Genomic DNA, 21,664 nt, shown 5'->3' on the forward strand with positions numbered 1-21,664 from the left:
GGCTGCTCCTGTTCCCCAAAGGTGGGGCAGGCCTGGACGTTACCACACAACCATGTGCCATCCCTGTCCGGTTTGTGATTAGGACTATGCTAGGCTGTTTCCATGAGCTGGAAAGTTCTTTATTTTCTGGGCTCTGGAACAGTTTGTCCCTAATAAAAAGAGCTTTGTGCCATTCATGGGGGAGATTTGTCTCTTTAATTTCATGGATAATTATTGACCTATTCAGATTTTATATATTTTCTTGAGCCAGTTTTGTTCATTTATATTTTCCTTAAATTGTCCATTTCATCAAGAATTGAAAATTTATTGCTATAAAACTGCATATAGTTTTCTTTCATAATTAAATATATATCTAGATCCATAGTCATAGGCCTTTCCTCAATCCAAAGGCTTATTAGTCTTTTTTCTTTTCTTTTTTCTTTTTTTTGTCTGATAAGAATCGCTAAAGGCTTTTTTTTCTTTAATTGGTCTTTTCAAAGAATCAGATTTTGATTTTTAGATATCTACTACTTTTACTTCCTCTCATTTTCTTAATTTCTACTTTCATTGATGATTTCTTCTCTCTTTGGTTTTATTTTTCTTTTCCTAGCCCCTTCATTTAAATGCTTAGTTAATTTTCAGTCTCTTGTTTTTGGAAGTGCATTTAAAGCTGTAATTTTCCCTCTGAGTACCACTTTGGCCTCAAACCAGGGGTTTATTGTCATTCAATTCTAAATCGTTTGTAACTTGTACTTTGCTTTTCTCTTTAACTAGAGCATTTTTGAGCAGTATCACTCTTTAAACTTTGAAGTGGATAGTTTCTTTTACATATGTGTTGCTGTTAATTTCTGATAGTTTTGCGTTAGACAAAAAGATAGCTGCATATGACATCTGCTTTCAGAAATTTGTTGAAATTTTTATTGATGGCTTAATATATGGCCAATTTTTGTGACAATTTCCTGTGTTTGAAAATGCTTATTTACTGTTTGAGTGTAAAGTTTGTTCTCTCAGATGATGTTTTTAAATTTGGCATTATTGAGATCATTACTTTTGAGGGGCCAGGTGATCTGTCTCTAAGACAGGCCTGCTCAGTTCTTTTTTTTCCAGATTTTTATTTAAATTCTAGTTAGTTAACATATCGTGTCGTATTGGCTTCAAGAGTAGAATTTAGTGATTCGTCACTTACGTACAACACCCAGTGCTCATCCCAACAAGTGCCTACTTAGTGCCCATCACCCATCTAGCCCATCCCCCGCCCCACTCCCCTCCAGCAACTCTCAATTTGTTCTCTGTATTTAAGAGTCTCTTATGGTTTGCCTCCCTCTGTTTTTCTTATTTTTCCTTCCCTTCCCCTATGTTCATCTGTTGAGTTTCTCAAATTCCACATATGAGTGAAATCATATGGTATTTGTCTTTCTCTGATTTATTTCACTTGGCATAATACACTCTAGCTCCATCCACGTTGTTGGAAATGGCAAGATTTCATTCTTTTGAGGCTGAGTAATATTCCATCGTATATATATACACACCACATCTTCTTTATCCATTCATCAATCGAAGGACATTTGGGCCCTTTCCATAATTTGGCTATTACTGATAATGCTGCTATAAACATCAGGGTGCATGTACCCCTTTGAATCTGTATTTTTGTATCTTTTGGGTAAATACTTAGTGGTGCAATTGCTAGGTCTTAGGGTAGTTCTTTTTTTTTTTTTAAGTTTGTTTATTTATTTTGAGAGAGAGAGTGAGAGGGAGGGAGAATGCGTGGGAGAGATGGAGAGAGAGAAGAGAGAGAGAATCCCAAGCAGGCTCTGCACTGTTAGCATGAAGCCCAGTGTGGGGCTCGATCTCAAAAACCATAAGATCATGACCTGGGCTGAAATCAAGAGTAGGACGTTTAACCCAGTGAGACACACAGACACCCCTTTAGTTCTATTTTTAACTTTTTGAGGAAGCTCCATACTGTTTTCCAGAGTGGCTGCACCGGTTCATTCCCACCAACAGTGCAAGAGGGTTCCCCTTTCTCTGCATCCTCGCCAACACCTGTTGTTTCTCGTGTTGTTAATTTTAGCCATTCTGACAGGTGTGAGGTGGTATTTCATGGTGGTTTTGATTTGTATTTCCCTGATGATGAGTGATGTGGAGCATCTTTTCATGTGCCCATTGAGGCCTGTTCAGTTCTCTCACAATGATCATGAGATTTGCCAATACCTACTGTATTTAAAAATCAGGTTTTTGTACATATGAATCTTAGGCAACATTCTTATGTGCTTATGATTCATGACTTTGGCACTCCTTGATGCTTGTACTTTTTCCCATTATAAATACTCTGATTTGTCCTGTCCAGTGCGTTGGCCTTGAATCCTGTTTTGTGGATGCATGGGGCTGGCATATCCTTTTTTATCCCTTCATTTTTCATCCTTCCTGTGTCATTTTGGTTTATATGTGTCTTTTGCAGTAGCAGACAAGTGGATTTTGTATTGGGTGTCTGCCTTAATAGGTGGGTTTAATCCATTTGCATTTACTATTGTTAGGCATAGTTAGAATTACGTCTGCCATCTTCTTTCATGTCTCCTTTTTTAGCGTTCATATTTTTGTGTAGTTTATTCTTGCCTTTTGTTGGATTTGTCCCATTTACTTTGTTCTGTTGGGTTTTTTTTCTTCTGATGATTAGGAACTTTTGAGTTTTATGTCTAGTGGTTATTCTATGTACAGACATGTGTTGGTGTGTGTGTGTGTGATTATATTTTTCTGTTAACATCTGGATGTAATTATTATCTTTAGTCTATTCCTAAATGAGGCAAGAAATTTAGTAGTAGCTTACTTTTCCCCAGCCCCGCCCCTCACAGATGGATCATCATAGATTTTAGTTCTAAACTGTCATTAATTTACTTCAAATCCTAAAATGATGTTTATTTAAACTTAACTCTTATGTTTTGCTGTATTCCTTGCTTATCATTATTTATATTCTTTCATGGACCGATTTTTCACTTTGCTGAAGTATTTCCTCCAAGAATTCTGTTAGAAAGCATGGATATAATATTACTTCTACGGCAATCAGTGTGTGAAACGACCATTTTTCCTTTCCAGAGGGTCCATTTCGATTTTCAGCTCCCTATTAAATTGGGGTTTCAAAATTCTGAACATATTTTTTCACTTATCCTAGATCTCTAGTTTTTTGGGGTTTTTTTTAATTTTTTTTAATGTTTATTCATTTTGAGGGAGAGAGAGACAAAGTGGGAGCAGGGGAGGAACAGAGAGAGAGGGAGACAAAGAATCTGAAGAAGGCTCCAGGCTCCACGTTGTCAGCACAGAGCCCGATGTGGGGCTAGAACCCACAAACCACGAGATCATGACCTGAGCCAAAGTTGGATGCTTAACCGACTGAGCCACCCAGGCACCCCTAGATCTCTAGTTTTTGTTTTGGATAATACACACCTTCAAAATCTGTGAATACATTAATTACATACCAACTGAATGTTGGGCCTTCCCATCCCTTCAGCCAAACCGGTGATGTTTTCATCTGTTTTGTTGATGGGATTTATTTAGTGTCCTCGATCCCTACCCAAAATTACACCAACTCCCATCAATTACCTTCAGCTGGCTATATTGATCTTCACAGTATGTACTCATCCCCACCAGATGTTATATTACCCATTCAGTTGTTTGCCAGTCTCCCCACTAGATTATGAGTCCCAGGAGAGCAAAGATTTTGCCTCATTGATGTTGCATCTACAGTGCCTACAACACTGCCTGGCACATCGTAGGCTTTCCAATATTTCTTCAGTGAATGAATGAACAAAATTGAGTAGACTTCACATTCATTTACTCATTCAGCTACTATTTGAGTTCTGTTTGTGCCAGGTTCCGAATAGACCAGGCCCCTGCCTCTGGGAGGTGACAGTCCAGGTGGGGCCTATGAAATGGGCAGCAAGAACAGTATGCCATGAAGGGGCTATACAGGAGTGGGGAGAGTCCCGGAGGCTCAGGCACGAGAATGCAGTGAGTCAGAGTCAGCTGGCCAAGGCAAGGGGAGCAAGAGAGGAGGGATGGTTGGGGGATGGCACCCCAGGTGAGGAAGACAAGCTCGAAACAGACACTCCTCCAGAGCTTCTTTGTGGCAGGGGTTGCTCCAAGGGTCTAAATATTTTCACTTAAAACAACCCTTAGCATCCCCATTTGAGGAAACGAAGGCTCAGAGAAGTGAGCTTGCCCTGAATCACACTCTAGGAATGAAGAATCAGACTCAGCCCAGAATCTGGCTCCAAAATCTATAACTACCTACTCCACTGCCTCCAGGGAGAGGGCAGGTGGGTCTGAGAGTAGAGTGAGCTAGGAAATGGGAGAGGCCGGATGGTGAGCAGAGACTTGCGGGATGCTGAGGGGCTTCAGGAGGCCTAAGGGGGTCAGGCCTGTGCATCTCAGAGGAGAACCCCCAGCAGTGGCTGTCACCCCTCTGAAACAGCCTGGGGGTGCGCATTTAACTCAGCAGCAAGGAAGCTGGAGGGGAATTGGCTTGAGAAGTCCATAGGGTGGAGGGAAGGAGAGGGGATGGATGGGTTGGGGAGAGACCCTTTGCCGAGATGGTGCCCTGCTCTGTCTCCCCAGCCATTCTTGTTTCCTTCCCCAGCTTCCCTTCCCATCACCCCTGTGACAGCCCCATCCTAGGGGCAAGTGATCCTGGCTCTCAGAGGCCTCTCCTTCCCCATGGCCTGCCTGCTGTCTGTCCACACCGGAACTGAGGACCCTTCCTGACCTGGGATGGCCTCTTCAGGGCTTCCCCAGCGCATGTCCTGGGCTCTCCTCCCAAGGAGCTACAAGGTGGAAGCGTTGTGTCTATTTTACAAAAGAGGAAAGGGGGTTCAGAGAGTCAGGTAACTTCCCCAGAAATCAGTCTGTAAGGGCTGCAGCAGGATCCAAGCCCAGGTGTGGGGACCCCAGAGGGGTTGTGTAGCAGAGTTGATCATGGACTTTGTGAGGTTTTTCTGTAGACAGGCTGTTAAGGCCCAGGGAGCACAGTAGGTTGGAATCAGCAGGTCCACAAATGAGTCTCTTAGAGCCTCATACTTTGAAGTGTCTGAGGCCCTGCTGGGTCCCTTACACCTCAGCCCAGGGAGCTCATGCAGCCTCTCGTGGGGACAGCTTGTCTGGAGCCACCCTGGGGATGGCAGTGGCAGCATGGGGGTCTGCAGGCCAGGAGGGCTCCACAGTGGGGGGTGACAGCCTCTGAGTGGCCTCATCCCACTCCAGTTCTGGACACAGCCGGGCAGGAGGAGTTCAGCGCCATGCGGGAGCAGTACATGCGCACAGGGGACGGCTTCCTCATCGTCTACTCGGTGACAGACAAGGCCAGCTTCGAGCACGTGGACCGCTTCCACCAGCTCATCCTGCGCGTCAAGGACAGGTAAGGGCAGCTGGGCCAGGACCTCCCAGCCTCTGGCTCAGAGCAGGCTCTGTCTGTCTCAGTCTCTCTCACTGAGGCACAGAGGGGCAGAGGTGAATTCAGACATTGGTCCCTTGGGCTCCTACCCCAGTTCTTTCCATGGGGCCAAACTGCTTTCAAGCCTTAAGTCAGCCCCTTCCCATCTCTCCTAAACTGTCCCCACTGATGCCCCCAATTTAACCAAATTTTATCATGTTCAAAGAAAAAGTGAATTTTCTCTCCCATATGCATTGTAATTGGCTAAATCACATTTGACTGTGGGATTTACAAGCACCTAATTAAAGGCTGGTTTTTTCCTTAGCATTATATGGAGTAATTAAATAATTTGTAGTTTCTTTTCAGCCTAACTGGTGTTTTCAGTTAATTGGCTCTTAAAGAGGCAATGCAAAGAGAGTAAAAGGACAAATGAATAGGAAATGAGCAAGCTTTGACCAAATCTCAGTAAAGTCAGAAAAGTCTAGTTCACACCAACTCCAAACGCAAAGTATTAGTAACTTTTCCAGGGAAAGGGATACACACTCACACACACTCACATATACACATAAAGCTCTGAGACGTAAATGTGGGTTAAGCTCCTGACTGTAGGAATTTCAAAAGAGAAAACATAAATGACTCTGATATGGGAAAATATTCAGCCTTTTGGCTAACCCAAGAAATGCAAGAAAAATAATAAAGTAGTATTTTTTACCTGTGAAATTCTAAATTTTTAAAAATGAAAATGCCCAATGATGTTGAAAATGCTGTAAGACTGACATTTCTTTCACCTTCAGGCAGCAATGTGGCCACATACGTCAATGAGGATCTTTATTTATTATTTTTTTAAATGTTTATTTATTTTTGAGAGAGAGAGACAGAGAGTGGAGGGGTGGGGGCAGAGAGAGAGAAAGAGACACAGAATCCTAAGTAGGCTCCAGGCTCTGAGCAGTCAGCACAGAGCCCAACAACAGGGCTCGAACTCACAGACTGCGAGATCATGACCTGAGCCAAAGTCAGACGCTCAACCGACTGAGCCATCCAGGTGCCCCAAGTCAATGAAAATCTTTAAGGCAGACATGCCTTGTGATCCCACTCTTCCTCTCCTGGGAGCCATCTTGATTTTGCAGCTGCCATTTATTGAATGCCAGCTGTGTACCAGACGCTGGCCCTGGTGCTCTTCCCGAGCCACTGCTGATGGCCACAGCTGCCCTGGATGGCTGGTGCATCAGCGTGGCCAGGAGATGGAAGGGAGCAGGTCTGGGTAGCCAGCCCTCCCCCGCACAGCAGTCTGTCAGGGCCCTCACTGATGGTATTGAGCCAGGAGCTTCCCAGGAAAACCCTTTTCCTCTCCCTGCAGCAAGCCTCCAAACCAGCAGTCCTGAGCCCCCCTTCCCCTGCCTAGAGACGTGGAGAGAAGGACTCTTGAGCCGACCCCAGGACAACCAGGGAGGCAATATGGGCTGCACTGTGCCTGAGGTGCAGCTGTGTTCCCATCACCAGGTGTGAGAGCCGTGAAACTTCATGAGCTGCTGTTCCTTTATTTCCCAGAGAGTCATTTCCGATGATCCTCGTGGCCAACAAGGTCGATCTGATGCATTTGAGGAAAATCACCAGGGAACAAGGAAAAGAAATGGCGACCAAACACAATGTAGGTTTTGTGTGTGTGTGTGTGTGTGTGTGTGTGTGTGTGTGTGTGTGTGTGTGTATGCGTGTGTGTGTGTGTTGGATGGTCAGGGATGTATACAAGTCCATGCCCATCACCCCTGTGGTACCTCGGGGCTCCTGGGTAGTGGGTAGAGGGCATATGTGATAAGGGATATGTTGTGAAACAAAATAGCAGACCAGAGAGAAAGCACTCTCTTCAGTCATAAGGGGCTCTGATGCGGGGACCAAGGGCCTTCACAGTGGCCTGTGAGCTGTGGCGTTCAGGCCACCTCCTGGCCTTCAACACAGCAGATTCATCATTGGGCTGTGCAGGGATTGGCTTCTGTCCTGTTCTCTGAGCCAGCCGCCTGATTATGCTCAGAATCATCAGACGAGCTGCAGTTCACCGAGCCCCGTTCTATGACAGGTATTATGCCGGGAGAGAATTTAGGCCTCATAGCCGCATGTTGAGGTAGGTATCGTTATGCCCATCTTACGGCTGGTCATGCTGAGGTTTGCCCAGGCCACTCCGTGAATATCAGCAGACATATGTGTTTTCTTTTTCTCAGTTCATTGTGATGCCCCTTTGCCCTCTGGATGTGCTGGGGAGGGGTCACTGGGCTTCGTCCCACCCCTCCCCACCACAGGCACAGCCCAGGCCCCTGGCCTCCTTGGTCAGTTACATAGAAGTCCACTCTGCCTGCTGGGAGGTCTGCTGCAAGGTTGCCCCTTCCCCCTGCCTGGTGGGCCCAGCTGTGTGAGTAGAGGAAGGGGGCTCACTGCAAGTTACTTCTGCTTGTCTGTGCCTTCTGTGTTCATTCACATGTTCACTTAACTGTACTCTAGGCCCTGGGAAACAAAACCCCTTGCTTTATGGTTCTTACGTCTAGTGACAAGAGAAGATAATAAACAAAGCAAATTACAGTGTGTTGGAAGGTGACATGTACTATGGAAAAAAGTAAATCAGGGAAGGGGGTCAGGAATGTGAGGTGGAGGAGGATGCTTTTCCAAATAGGGTAGTCAGGGAAAGCCTTGCTAGGGAGGGTGCATTTCAGCAAGGACTTACAGGAGGTGGGGGAGTAAGCCCCACAGACCTCTGGGGAAAGAACGTTCCACCTGAGGGAATAATCAATGCAAAGACCCTGAGGTGGGAGTTTGAGGATCGGCAAGGCCAGCTGGAGCAGGAGTGGGAGGGGTGGGTAGCGGGAGGTCAGGTCAGAGAAGGGGTGTAAGGCTTTATGGGCTTTTACTCAGAGGGAGACGGGAAACCACTGGAGGGCTTTGAGTGATGAGTGATGAGGTCTGGCTTATGGCTGGACAGCTTCTCTCTGGTGGCTGTGTTGAGTAGGGTTGGTAGGGGCCAATCGTGGGAGCAGGGAAACGAGTTAGAGGCTGCCACAATAATCCAGGTACAGGTTAACATGGCCCAGGGTGGGACTCGTGAAAGTGGCAAGGAGGTGGTTGGATTCTGGACATGTCTCTAAGAGAGCCAACAGGGTTTGTGCACAGATTGGATATGGGGTGAGAGAAAAAGAAGGGAATGGCAGGTGACCCTGTGGTTTGGGCGTGAGCAACTTTCAAAAGACAGGAGTGAGAGTAGCTGGGCAGAGGAGACAGTAGGATTAAGTGTGTGCAAGACAGGAGCTTGCTTGCATATCTGTGTCATTTACGGAGCTGAGCAGATGATCAGATGGGAATGCCAAGACATCAGTCAGATATAGCATCTGGGGTAAATATTGGCAATCGGCAGCATGTAGATGGCATTTGAAGCCATGAACACCAAGGGAGTGGGTGTAGGTAGGGCAAGGGCCCCAAACTGAGGGACCGAGGCTGGGACATTTCAACCAATGATGTGGGGAAGTGAGGAGGAAGCCATAAAAGGGCCTGAGTGGTCAGTGACACATGAGGGCCGAAGCAGAGCATCATGAGAGCCAAGTGAAGAAGGTGCCTCAAGGAGGAGGGAGTGATTGACCAGGACAGGGCTGCCCTGAAGTCTCCAGAGGAGAGCTGGTTCAGCAGCAGGACATTCTGAACAGAGACAGGCCTGAGGAGCCGGCTCTGTTTCACAGCCTTGGGCTCCATACACTGGCCTGAGGAGGCTTCCTTAGGGCTTTCACCTTGTGTGCATCCCTCCCAAGCAGCTGGGTGGGTGGGTGCAGAGGGGAGGGTGCTGTGCAGGCCGCAGGAGCTCCATTCTGCAGATAAGCAACGCACCTCCAGAACCGGGTCTCCCCTCTCTCAGCCGTCTTTCTCCTGCAGCCAAGTGACTTATTTGACCAAGTGACTCTGCGAGCTACTCTCGATAACATCCTATTTTAGAGCTCATAAGGCAAGTTCCTCTTTAGCTGGCAAGGCCGGTGCCCCACCCTGTGCAGGAAGATGGCATTTCTTAGCCCTGTGGCTGAGTCAGAGCGTACTACCGTTTATTACAGGGTTTCCCTTAGTTTGAGTCTCCTTGCTCCTGAAACCCTAGAATTCTAAGAACCCAGAAAATGCACATCAGCCTTTTTTTACTGGTAGAGGCAAGACGCCCAGAAAGAAGGAGGGGGGTGCCTGAGGACCTAGGGGATGCTACAAGTGATGTACTTCTGAGTGGTGCAGGGGAACAGCAGGCAGCAGTGGTCTGGGGCCCCCGGATCCGTGGACTTGCTGAGCTGGCAGAGTCACAGGATGTGAAGGGGTCCCAGTTAGGTCCCGGGCCCCACTACTGGCACCTTCCCGCTTCCCCTCTCAGTGTGCACATAGAAGTGCCTTGTCCTGGCCTCACAGGGTGCCACGGGTCTCTGGCTTCTAGGTGCTAACAGGGGTGCCTGCCATGCTTGGAAGAGGCTCTGCCAATGACCTCGGCACCCCTACTTGTCTGTGGGAGGCCAGGCAGCAAGTGGAACATGCATCTGTTTCAAACCTTGATTCTCTGCTGGCCTCTGTGTGGCTTTGGGCAAGTGTGTCAGACTCTGAGCTCAGTCTCCCACTGCACAATGGAGATACTTGCTCACCGCAGACGGTTAAGGGGAGGGTTCAGTGAGGTCAGGGATGTTGAGACCTGGGGGGCGAAACGGCCCACAGTCGTCTCAATCAAACAACCTACAGTGGAGGACAGTTTTCTTTCAGTGTTTTCAGAGGTTCAGAGATTTGTTGGATGACTACTTCTAAAGTCTGAGCAAGCCGTGCTTCCTGTGCCCTGACCTTGGGGTCTGGGTCAACTACGAGACCTCTGTCTGAAGCCACAGCAATGTGTGAGGATAGTTTAGGGTATGTTCTGGGCAGTCGTTTATAACACATTCTTCCAAAGTAACAGCTTACTCTGTCACCCCCTTACCCAGGCACTTGAACTGTTGATCATTTTTATTTTCTTCACTGGGCTTTTCTTTTTTGAAAGTGTTACAATGAAATGCCTTAGTTTTGTAACCAGGAAAAAGTGATGAAATTTACCACAGTTCTTGAGTCTGGTCACAAGCTGCTTACCTCTCTGGCCTGGGGAAGCCTGTATATTTTGTACAAACCCTACACCCTCTCCACTGATGGAGGAGTGGGCATGAATGCTTCCTGCCTTTGTGGGGTCCCTGCTACAGGAGAAGAGGTGTGCTCAGGACTGTGTCCTGACCTCATGGAACCTTCGTTCCCCTCCATGTACCGGCCCGAGGCTCAGTGTAGACATGGCCCTCAACACCTGTCCTGTGGGGCCACCTCAGCCACATCTCTCCATGTGCTGACTGCCTTTCAGGCGGATGATGATCCCTCAGTATTAAACGTGCAGGCACAAGCCTTCTGTAAACATGGCTGAGCTCCCAGACTCATAGATGCTGGGGGCGGGGAGGCACAGACCGGCTAGGGGTCACCAGGGTGCAGAGTCCTGCCCATGGCCCAGCTTCGCCTCGGCCTTTCCCGCCACAGTCCCCTCTAGAGAGGGCCCAGGAAGAGGCAGAGGTCCCCTTCACGGTGGAGAAATGGGCCTCAGAAAGAAAAAAAGAATGGCCTCAGATCCTATTTTAGTTTGATAAATGAAACAGTCTTTAGTCCTCAAGTATATAAAAAGATCACTTCTTTTCTATTTTTGGGGGGCTATTAAAGATCTCTATGACTAGAGAACAAGAGAGAAATGGAAAAGCTGTTGGTAAAATTTTCCAGCCGTAAGGAACAAGAAGCTACCAAAGGGCTTGAGGTTGTTGGAGCTGGGGTTCTGTGGTGGGGGGAGGGTGTCTAAAGGCAGGCAGTTCCTCAGGACCTCTGAGATTTTGCGGTTTTAGGGAACAGGGCTTGGTGGACCCCCGAGCCACTTTTACCAAGTCGAGCTTTGCCTTCCAGATTCCATACATCGAAACCAGTGCCAAGGACCCACCTCTCAACGTCGACAAAGCCTTCCATGACCTGGTGAGGGTAATTAGGTGAGCATGGCACGCCTCCCTAGAAGCGGGGCCTCTGCGGCAGGATGGGGACCCGCAGGGCTGGAGGAACGCAGTGCTTGTTCCAAGGCCCAGGATGCACAGTTCTGGGCCTGCTTTGGATTTCTTGTACCTCCATTCATTTCTTTTCCCTGCCCTTCCCACCTGCCTTCCCACACCTGCCCTCACTCCTACTACCTGTGGGGGAATCCAGAAGCCTTCCTGCCAGTGGTGCTCACTCAGCCTCCTCCTCTCTGGCCTCCCCTAGGCTCTGCAGCTCAGGCTCCCTGAGGGCAGCTCCCTCCCCCTGTCTGGGGTTCTCCCCACACCACCGCACCTGTCAGCACCACTGACAGGTCTGTCTCTTCTTTCCCACCCTGACCCCAGAGCACCCTGGGACATGTCACCTGAACAACCACCGTTCTAATTTCTAAAGCGAGGCACATGAGCCTCCTTTCCAGACTGCACACACTGCCAGTCTGCAAATATTATCGGAAATCCTGGTCTGTGGTCTCGCTTGCATTCCTTTGCTTGGTCAGGGTCCAAGCCCTAACCACCTTGTGCTTAGAGGACTGAACCAGCCTCCTGGCTGCTCCCCTGTCGCCCATCTGCCCACTTCCGAAATCTGCAACATGCAGAACAGCCTACCCAGTGGCCCTCAAATATCTAGCACGTAGTGTGAGGCCATGTGCTGGTGAGCTCGAGCTACGAAATCACACGTGGGGCTCTGACAGAGTACTCCCCACCTGCTACCTCTCAGCACCCCCAGGATACACATCCACGTGCATGCACTCACACACGCACGCCTTTTGTCCTCATTCCCCAGCATGGACTGTGATAGTACAGCCCTTACTTTCTTCACGCTTGAAAAAATTTTCCCATGGGCCTCCAGTTAGGATATGCTGCCACACCATGGGCTGGTGATGTCTTGGTTAGGGACCTGTCGTTCCAAGGGCAGGTTGCAGACATAGGAATGGTTACCAGAAAACATGTAAAGAGCTTTTGCCCTCAGCTGACCCATCATTTTTTTAAAAATATGAAACACAAAAATAGAGGCCAATACTGTATAACATATAATGTAGTTTATGATTTAAATAATTGTAGCCACAGCATGATGTCAGGAATTCTCAGCAGTAGGAGGACAGGCTTTGCACTGCCCTCTCTGCCTTCCACTCTCTTTGTCCCAGAGACACTCTCCAGGCCAGGCCCTCCAGCAGCATCCAGAACAGGCCCGCCTGGTGCACAGGAAGGTGGGACAGGGAGAAGCTAAGCCCATTCTGACTTTGTTTTTCTGCCTTTCACTGTCTCAAAAGGCAACAGATTCCGGAAAAGAGCCAGAAGAAGAAGAAGAAAACCAAATGGCGGGGAGACCGGGCCACCGGCACCCACAAACTGCAGTGCGTGATATTGTGACGGGCCTGAGACCCTGGCCACAGTGACCGTGAACTGGCCGGCCCTCGGGACCCTCCACTGCCTAACCGCACTGAAAACCATTTCTAACCATGACCCTTGGCCCGAGGACCTGGCACGGGAAGGGAGAAAGGGAGGGTGGGCAGGAAGGAGATATGCTCCGGCTTTGCCAAAAGGGCACAGGCTTTCCCGTGTCTCGTAAGAGACAGGGAAGCAACGCTAAACAGAAGCAGCACCCAAGCCCCTCACGTTGATTCAACCCGGTTCCTCCCCGTCTCTCTCAGTGGCTACGTTGTTTCTTTGAAGTACACAGTATTGATTTGACATTGAACGGTGTACCTCAGACAAAGTACCAAACAAGCCATGATCAATTCCCCGCCGGCTCCAGCCTCCAACCCAAAGTGTCTGAGCTTGGGTGTCTTTTTTAGATTTTTAAATTATTTTAGTGATTATTATTTTATTAAAGGGGTCTGTGCCCACTGACTGGTGGAGCTTTAAGTCTTCAGCAGGCCTCTCTGAGAACATGTCTGGAATATTGTTGTTGTTGTTGTTGTTGTTGTTTTTAACTGAGTTTTCCCAGCAGTGCCAAAACTCAGCTCAACATGGAAGTGGAGGGACCGAGAGCCTGGAAGTTAATGAGGACTGTGGCTGGAGGCCTCAGGATGAACACCCCACTCGTAGCCTCCAAGCTGTAGAGAAGAGAGATGCATTCACCCAGAAGGTTCTGCTGTGTTTGAGGGTGTAGGTATTAGGAAATGGAATTTTATTTTGCTGAGCGGAGAGGCTGGCACAGGCGTGTCAGTTTTAAGAAGGTTTTTTCTTATCCTTTTTAAATGTATAAATTAAGCTGATTGGCTTTGCAGAGGGGTTCGTTTACTTTTCAGATAGTGCAGATTCCATTCTGTGCTCTGAGGGCTCTCCCGAATCTGTCTCTTCCCGCTTTCTCACGGCCTGTGCTGCCTGGTGCCTCTCGGATACAGACACACTGACATGGGCATGTACGTTTCAACACGTCACAGTAAGCTAATGTGGGCGCCATGCAGAAAACTCGAGTTCGTGCTGAATCTTAACCAAAAACGATCCAATACTGTTATTACTAAAACAGCAGCAAGACCTGAAGCCATTTTCCCTTTGAGTCCACTGACTGACTACTACTTCTTAAAGCCCAGTAAATGAGCAAACCCCTCGAAGCATTTGCAAACTTAAGATTCGCTTGCCTTCCTGGCACACACTTTTCTTAACCTCTCGGATCTTAACTATAACGTATAATTAAAGGAGAAAGGAGGATTGGGGTGATGCCATGGCTCCCATACACCTATGTCTGCAAGGGGACACTCCCCCAGCATCCTGACAATGCCACTTCCCTCTCGGGTGCTTCTGAGTGATTCAAAGGCTGGGTTTTCCCAGCCAGGGTGCTTGTAGAGACAGCAAGAACAGCAGCGCACCGCTGAGAGGAGGTCGAAAGACCAGGCAGCACAGCTAACGACCTTCTTTCCCCTGTGATACAAGTCAGATCACTAGGCAAACTAGAACAGCCCCAGCAGGTGGCCTGGCCACTCTGTGGAGGAAGAAACCTGGGAAAGTGAGCACCCAACTGGACATGAGACACCTGGATTCTTCACTGGTTTTGAAAGTGTGCTGAGTTCCTAACTCAGCAAGATCACCAGCCCCAGGGGCCCACCTGAGGAGTGATTCTGTGTAGAATGAAATAATTGGGACTTTTGTTAATTAGAAAATCAAACTCCTTTATTTGTCTAAAGGGGCCTTTTTGGTCTGACCCTAAAAGGAAAGATAACAAAGAGCGTTCCAGATTGAGCACTTCAGAGTGTCCCAAGATCCTGTAGTGTTAATGGACATTTTAAACACTAACAGAACAAGGCTCTTCCCAGCCCTTATGCTCCTCTGAGCCGAGTCCGCAGCAGCCCCGTGTGCGGACGAGACGAGGAGGCGGCAGCAAGATGGGGGGAAGAAGTAAGGACGGAGATGCTCCGTGGCGAAGGGGTGGTGGGCAGCGGCCGCTGCTGGAAAACTAGCGGGCACGGACCACCTCTAGCACACCCCTGCCCCCTGCCCTCTGCAGATCCTGTGACTCCACGGCTGCACTGAGTGGGGGGTCCCATTGGAAGCTGATCGGCTGACATTGAATGAATTCCTTAGCCATGAAGGTCGCCAGACAAAGGGGTTCCATCTGCTTCTGATCCCAGCAGTGCTCCTGCCCACCTGGCCCCATCTTCCAGAACATCCTTCCTGCAGTCAGCCCACAACTCAGCTCTGTTCTTCAAGGGGGGAAACTGGTTAAGGAAAGGCCACCTGCTGCTGAGTCTGGGGTCAGCCTTCATTGTCCATGACCTTGTGTTGCCCACAGATAAATAACACTTTTAAAAGACAGGTCTGTGTTTTAGAGAACTGTGGGCCTTTATGGCAGTGAGGACTTCCAGATAGGCCAGAATGGAGTGTACCCTGGGGCATCCCCAGCACAGTACCTCTCCATGGCCACATGGCAGAGTCTGTTGGAACATCAGGTGGCCATGCTACTCCGTGACTGAGGAGCCCAATGGGGCTCATCTTTGGTGACATTTTGGTGTTTCCACTGGTTTTCCAGACCACCTGAATAGTGCTACCTTCACATCTGGAATACACCCTTCCTGAACCTCCCCACCCCATGCCTTTGCCCCTGTGTGCTCTCAGATTTCCTCCTAAAATTTTGACAACCCCAATTAGAGGGCTACTTTTCTCTCCAGCAGGTAATCTTAGCCATCTTCCCGACCCCTATAGCCTGGGGCTCTGGCTACTGGCTTCTCCTGTACTTTGCCACACAGGGGTCACTTGGATGGCTTTTCTTAGGACTTGGACCCCACCTCGTGTTGCTTGCTGTGGAGAGTGCCTGGGAGCCGAGTGTGGCCTGTCTCACTTTGCCAAGAGATGTGACCCACGAACACATGGCAGCTCTGACCCAAAGGCCCCTCAGACATGTGACAGTCAATCTGGAGCCACAGACAGAGTCCTTCCATTGGGTTAGAAATTCCATTGGGTTAGTCCTTCCATTGGGTTAGAAATTCCATGTTGGGTTTACTTAGAACAAAAGATACTTGAATTGTTGAGCGCCCATGAGCGCACAGCTTCTGCTACCCAGTATTACCGGATGGCCATTGTTGTGACAGGAGAGTGATGCCTGAGGGTCTCGACGATGCTTGAGCCTTTTATGTAACTTTTTATCAAGTCTTTGTGTAGCTCAACCCATTAATAAAGAAAAGAAGAGCAGTTGTCTTATTTCCTCTTACTCAGATATTCCTGAAGTTTTGCTGAGGACATTATAAGTGGCCTGTGTCTGGCCCAGAGCACATTCTTACAGAGCAAACCTAAACTAAGGAGGAGATCACTGGTGGCCATGAGGAAGTGTCTCCTTCCTACCTGGAGCCAGAGGATGAGGGCAAGTGAGTGGGGTGATTAGAGACCTAGCCTCTTGATGTCTGGCAGCCTTGGATTCGAGTTCCGCCACTGACCTTTTGTGCCTTTGAGCAAGTTCAATTGCAGTTGAACTTCAGTCTCCAGCTGCCCTGCCTGAGAACGGGATGATAGTGTGTACCTCCTGAGTAGACCCAGGGCTGAAGCGAAGCTGTGGGACAGAGCTCTGAAATGGCACTCTTTGTAAAGGACACTGATTGGGGTGTCTGACATGGCTTTTTGTGAAAACTGACCCCTGCCCCCATCCACAAGATCGCAGTCTTTTGTGCAATGTGATTTCATTTCCCGGTTGATTGAACCTGTTGGTACTGAGCCTCTCTGGGTCCTTTATCAGGGACTAGAGGCCAAGAGACCAAATCCCTCTTTTGGAATCCCTGTGGGGGACAATGGCTGCAGCATGTAACCCAGGGGCTCCTCACACCCTCTGGGCTGGGAGCAGACTAGAGTAGGAGCGGTGGTGTGGCGGCCACCGGGCCCAGCTGCCTGCCCATCCATTCATTTCGCATGTATTTACTGGGCATTGGGCTGGGTCCTAGGTACGTGGTAGTGAGTAGGGCAGAGGGTCTTCTGGTAACCAGATCTCCTTTACTCCTGTATTGGTTTTCTGTGCCTGTTGTAACAAATTACCACAAACTTAGTGGTTTCAAAGAGAAATTTATTCTCTCACAGTTCTAGAAGCCAGAAGTCCACACTCAGTATCTGTGGGCTGAAGTCCATGTGTGGGCAGGGCTGCACTCCCTCTGGGGGCTCTGGGGGAGAACTTCTTCCTGCTTCTGGAGCTGCTGGCATCTCATGGCTTGTACCCATTTAATTCCAGTCTTCAAGGCCAGCATCTTTGAATCTCTCTCTTCTCTATCCTCACATAGCCTTCTCCTCCCTGTGTCAAGGCTCCCTCCCTCTGAGCTGATGCTCACTTTTTCACCGAGAAAGTTGAAGCCAGCTGAGCAGAATTTCCACAGCCCCCTTCCACCATCTCCACCCACCCCCAAGCATCTGCACCCACACACTCTGCCTTCTTGGCTGCAGTAGGTGAACCATCTGTGCTCCTGACTGAAGTCAGTCTCTTCTCTAGAACACATCCAGGACCTTCCTCTGGCTCTTCACCTCCCTCTCTTCTGCATCATCAGTTCTCTCAGATCTTCCCCATCTTGAAAAAAAAAAAAAAAAAGAACAAAACTTTCCTTTGATACACAGCCTCTGTCAGATACCGCTGGCTTCTCTGCTGTCTTTTGCAGGAAGCCATCTTAAAAGGGTAATTTACACTCAGTCCATGAATTGCTCTCATTCTTTTCTCTTTTTTTTTTTTGTTTTTTAAATTTTTTTTTAACGTTTATTTATTTTTGAGACAGAGAGAGACAGAGCATGAATGAGGGAGGGTCAGAGAGAGGGAGACACAGAATCTGAAACAGGCTCCAGGCTCTGAGCTGTCAGCACAGAGCCCGACGCGGGGCTCGAACTCACGGACCGTGAGATCATGACCTGAGCTGAAGTCGGCCGCTTAACCGACTGAGCCACCCAGGCGCCCCTCTTTTCTCTTTAAACTGCTCTAAACAGACTTCCACCCATCATTCTGCCACCACCACCCTTCTTCTCAAGGTCAGCCATGGCTTCCATCTTGTGAAATTCAGTGACTGGTTCTCAATCTGCTCACATTTGATCTCATAGCATTGGCACAGTTGATCCCTGCCTCTTCCTTATTCAACTTCCTTCCATTGGCTTCTAGGATGTTGCCATCTCTTCATTTTTCTCTTTCCTCATGGTCACTCCCTGATCTCTTTTGCTAGTTCTTCCTCTTCCATTGGAGCACCCCAGAGCTTGGTCCTTGATCCTAACATCTCTCTTGGTGATTTTGTCCAGTCTTGACACTTAAATGCCTTCTATGTGCCAGTGACTCCCAAAGGTCTATCTCTTCCCAGACCCCACTCACACCCAACTGCTTACTTGACATCTCCGCTTAGATGTCTCAAGTAGACTGTGTCAAAGTATCTCCAATATTGAGTTCCTGGTCTCCCATTCCTGCTTCACCCAGCTCTGTTGATGGCATCTCCATGCTTCCAGTTACTCAGGCCCAAAACCTTGGAATCATCCCTAATTCTTCCTCTCTTTTCCTCACACCTCATAGCCAATCCATCAGCAAATCCTGCTGACCCTGCCCTTAAAATGTACTGCCCATTTCTCATCACCTCCACTGCTAATATTCTGGCCTGAGCCACCAAGATTCCTGCCTGTTTCACTTGTGTCCTCCTACGCTTCTTTCTCAGCACCACATCCAGAGGAATCTTGGTAAAAGGGAGGAAGTCAATGTCTCCACTCTATTCAACCCTCCCCACCCCAAATGCTCCCCTACCTCATTTTCACGGTATGTCACAGTGAGCTATGCCACTGAACACCTAGAAGTGAGCTGATGTTCATTACCCACAAGAGAAGGGAAGTCAAATTGTTTCATTCATTCAGGCAACAAATATTCATTGGGCTCTGAGCCAAACATCAGGGCAACAGAGGATGTTAAAACCCAGTCACTAGAAATAACAAGTATTGGTGAGGATGTGGAGAAAAAGGAACACTTGTGCACTGTTCGTGGGAATGTAAATGCAGCCACTCTGGAAAACAGTATGGAGGTTCCTCAAAAAATTAGAAATATGATCCAATAATTCTGTTATTGGGTGTTTATCCAAAGAAAACGAAAACACCAATTCAAGAAGATGTAGGCACCCCTATTTTATTGCAGCATTATTTGCAATAGCCAAGATATGAAAGCAACCCAAGTGTCCATCGATAGATGAATGGAAAAAGAAAATGTGAGGTATATACATATACACGTGCATGTATATATGATATATATATACACACATATCACACATGTATACACATATATACAGACACACACAATGGAATATTATGCACCCACAAGAAAGGATAAGATTGTGCCATTTGAGACAACGTGAATGGACCTAGAGAGTACTATGCTAAGTGAACTAAGAAAAAGCCAAATACCATATTATTTCACTCATAAGTGGGATGTAAAAAAAAAAACAACAGCAAATGAATAAACAAACAGGAGAATCAGACCTGTGATGCAGAAAACAAACTTTTATTGGCAGAGGGATTGGGCAAAACAAGTGCAAGGGAGAGGAGAGGGAGATGCAGGCTTCCAGTTACGGAATGAATTAGTGATGGGAATAAAGACAGCATAAGAAGTATAGTCAATGATACTGTCATAGTGTTGTAGGGTGACAGATGGTAGCTACACTTGTGAGCACAGCATAATGTCAAAACTTGTCAATCACTAAGTTGTACACCTGAAATAATAGAACATTGTGTGTCAGCTGTACTTTGTGTTTAAAAATATTTTGTTTGAGGTCATCAAAACATCCCAGCCCAGCCACTGTCTACACTTATGAGTATTGTAGTACTCAATGTGGTGAGCATTGAGTAAGGTATAGAATTGTGGAATCACTGTGTCGGACACCTGAAACTAATATAACACTGTTCATCAACTATACTTTGATTTAAAAAAAAGTCTCCATGTCACAGGGGTTCATGCCCTAATGGGGGTGGTGAACTATTATGATCTGTGCATTCAGAGGAATCCCTCAACCTGGGGGAGCCAGGAGAGGCTCTCATAGACTTTGTACCCAGTCAATGAGGAGGTTGTGCACTGACTAGATGAGAATTTCAGGTACAGACTGGGTCCACTTGTTCCATTGCTTGTGAGGATTAAAGGTTTCACTGCCCAGGTTCTCAGGACTATCTAAAATAAACTCCACCTCTGTCTCCACACACTTGTGAAAAGGCAGTGGAGAAAAGTTCCCAGGTGTCACGGATGTCAGCATCGGCATCACCTAGGAGCGGGGGTCCTGGCCCGACCTACCCAGTCAGAATCCACATTTAGCAAGACCCCTAGGTGATTGATGTGTGCATCACAGTAAAGTTTGAGTAGCACTGCCCTAGAACATCACCCCAGCATCGGAATGATATCCAGCCCTGGACTCACTGTGCCTCAGGACCCTGTTCAACCACATGCAACCAGCAGAAGCCTCATTGGCATTCAACTTGGCAGTTAAGAGTTTGCTCCTCTGCCTGTAGCTGCTGCAAGATTCTGCCTGGCAAGGCAGTATGCTCAGAAGTGTCCTCCCATCAGCATGTGGTGCCCTTAATTAAGAGGAGTTTTTACACTAAGGCCCGTGGGACCCCAGTTTGCTTCTCACACACTCTAGTATTTTTGTTCAAATGTGGGTAGCTATGTTCAATGCAAAGAACAAGAGAACTCACAATCCGAGCTAAGAAAGCTGAAAGGCTCTGGGTTCTTCAGGCACTCTGAAGACGGGGTATTCTATGCAGGCTGGAGATATGCTTGTTCCCCAGGACTTTCGCTTTGCAAAACTCCAACATTGTGCCAAATAGGTCATTACCATGCTAATGTGAAAGTGTAAACATAAAAAAGAAAGTTGAGTTCACACTGAGCCTAGCACTGATGGATGCTTTCAGTAGAATGTACATTCTGGCGATGATGTGGTAAACCGTTAACTCTGACTCAAACTCAGCTTCCTAGTCAGTCCTGGGACCCGTGCCCAGTCCGATGAACAGAAGTAAAATAATTTTATAAGTGGTTCTCAAAGTTTGGTTCTCAGACCAGCAGCTTCAGCACCACCTAAGAACTTATTAGAAATGCAGATTATTTGGGGCGCCTGGGTGGCGCAGTCGGTTAAGCGTCCGACTTCAGCCAGGTCACGATCTCGCGGTCCGTGAGTTCGAGCCCCGCGTCAGGCTCTGGGCTGATGGCTCAGAGCCTGGAGCCTGTTTCCGATTCTGTGTCTCCCTCTCTCTCTGCCCCTCTCCCGTTCATGCTCTGTCTCTCTCTGTCCCCAAAATAAATAAACGTTGGAAAAAAAAAATTAAAAAAAAAAAAAGAAATGCAGATTATCTTGGGGAGCCTGGGTGGCTTAGTCAGTTGAGTGTCCAACTCTTTCTTTTAATTTAATTTTTAATTTTTTTAATTTGCATCCAAATTAGTTAGCATATAGTGCAACAATGATTTCAGGAGTAGATTCCTTAGTGTCCCTTACGCATTGAGCCCATCCCTCCTTCCACAACCCCTCCGGTAACCCTCAGTTTGTTCTCCATATTTATGAGTCTCTTATGCTTTGTCCCCCTCCCTGTTTTTATATTGCTTTTGTTTCCCTTCCGTTATGTTCATCTGTTTTGTCTCTTAAAGTCCTCATATGAGTGAAGTCATATGATTTTTGTCTTTCTCTAATTTCACTTGGCATAATACCCTCCAGTTCCATCCATGTAGTTGCAAATGGCAAGATTTCATTCTTTTTGTTTGCCAAGTAATACTCCATTGTATATATACACCACATCT

General features: G+C 47.7%; 1 protein-coding gene across 5 annotated transcripts in view; it reads left to right on the forward strand.

Annotated features, from left to right (window-relative positions):
* MRAS (muscle RAS oncogene homolog) overlaps positions 1 to 16,095 on the forward strand; it is a 55,388-nt gene extending 39,293 nt beyond the window's left edge. For 3 of the 5 annotated variants that reach the window (XM_047099158.1, XM_047099160.1, XM_047099159.1), the window contains 5 exons: positions 5,230 to 5,383; positions 6,947 to 7,046; positions 11,348 to 11,427; positions 12,738 to 12,821; positions 13,418 to 16,095. In XM_047099158.1, coding sequence (XP_046955114.1) covers positions 5,230 to 5,383; positions 6,947 to 7,046; positions 11,348 to 11,427; positions 12,738 to 12,821; positions 13,418 to 13,529 — 530 coding nt within the window. In that variant the 3' untranslated portion in view covers positions 13,530 to 16,095. Of the gene's footprint in view, positions 1 to 5,229; positions 5,384 to 6,946; positions 7,047 to 11,347; positions 11,428 to 12,737; positions 13,372 to 13,417 lie in introns of those variants that run through there. The other 2 variants (XM_047099162.1, XM_047099163.1) reach the window with 2 other exon arrangements.
* Positions 16,096 to 21,664: the final 5,569 nt, after the last annotated feature.

Source organism: Lynx rufus, unplaced genomic scaffold, assembly GCF_022079265.1.
Source record: "Lynx rufus isolate CCGP_SWC_20201006 ecotype Redwood Valley unplaced genomic scaffold, mLynRuf1.p SCAF_5, whole genome shotgun sequence".
NCBI classification, from domain to species: Eukaryota; Metazoa; Chordata; class Mammalia; order Carnivora; family Felidae; genus Lynx; species Lynx rufus.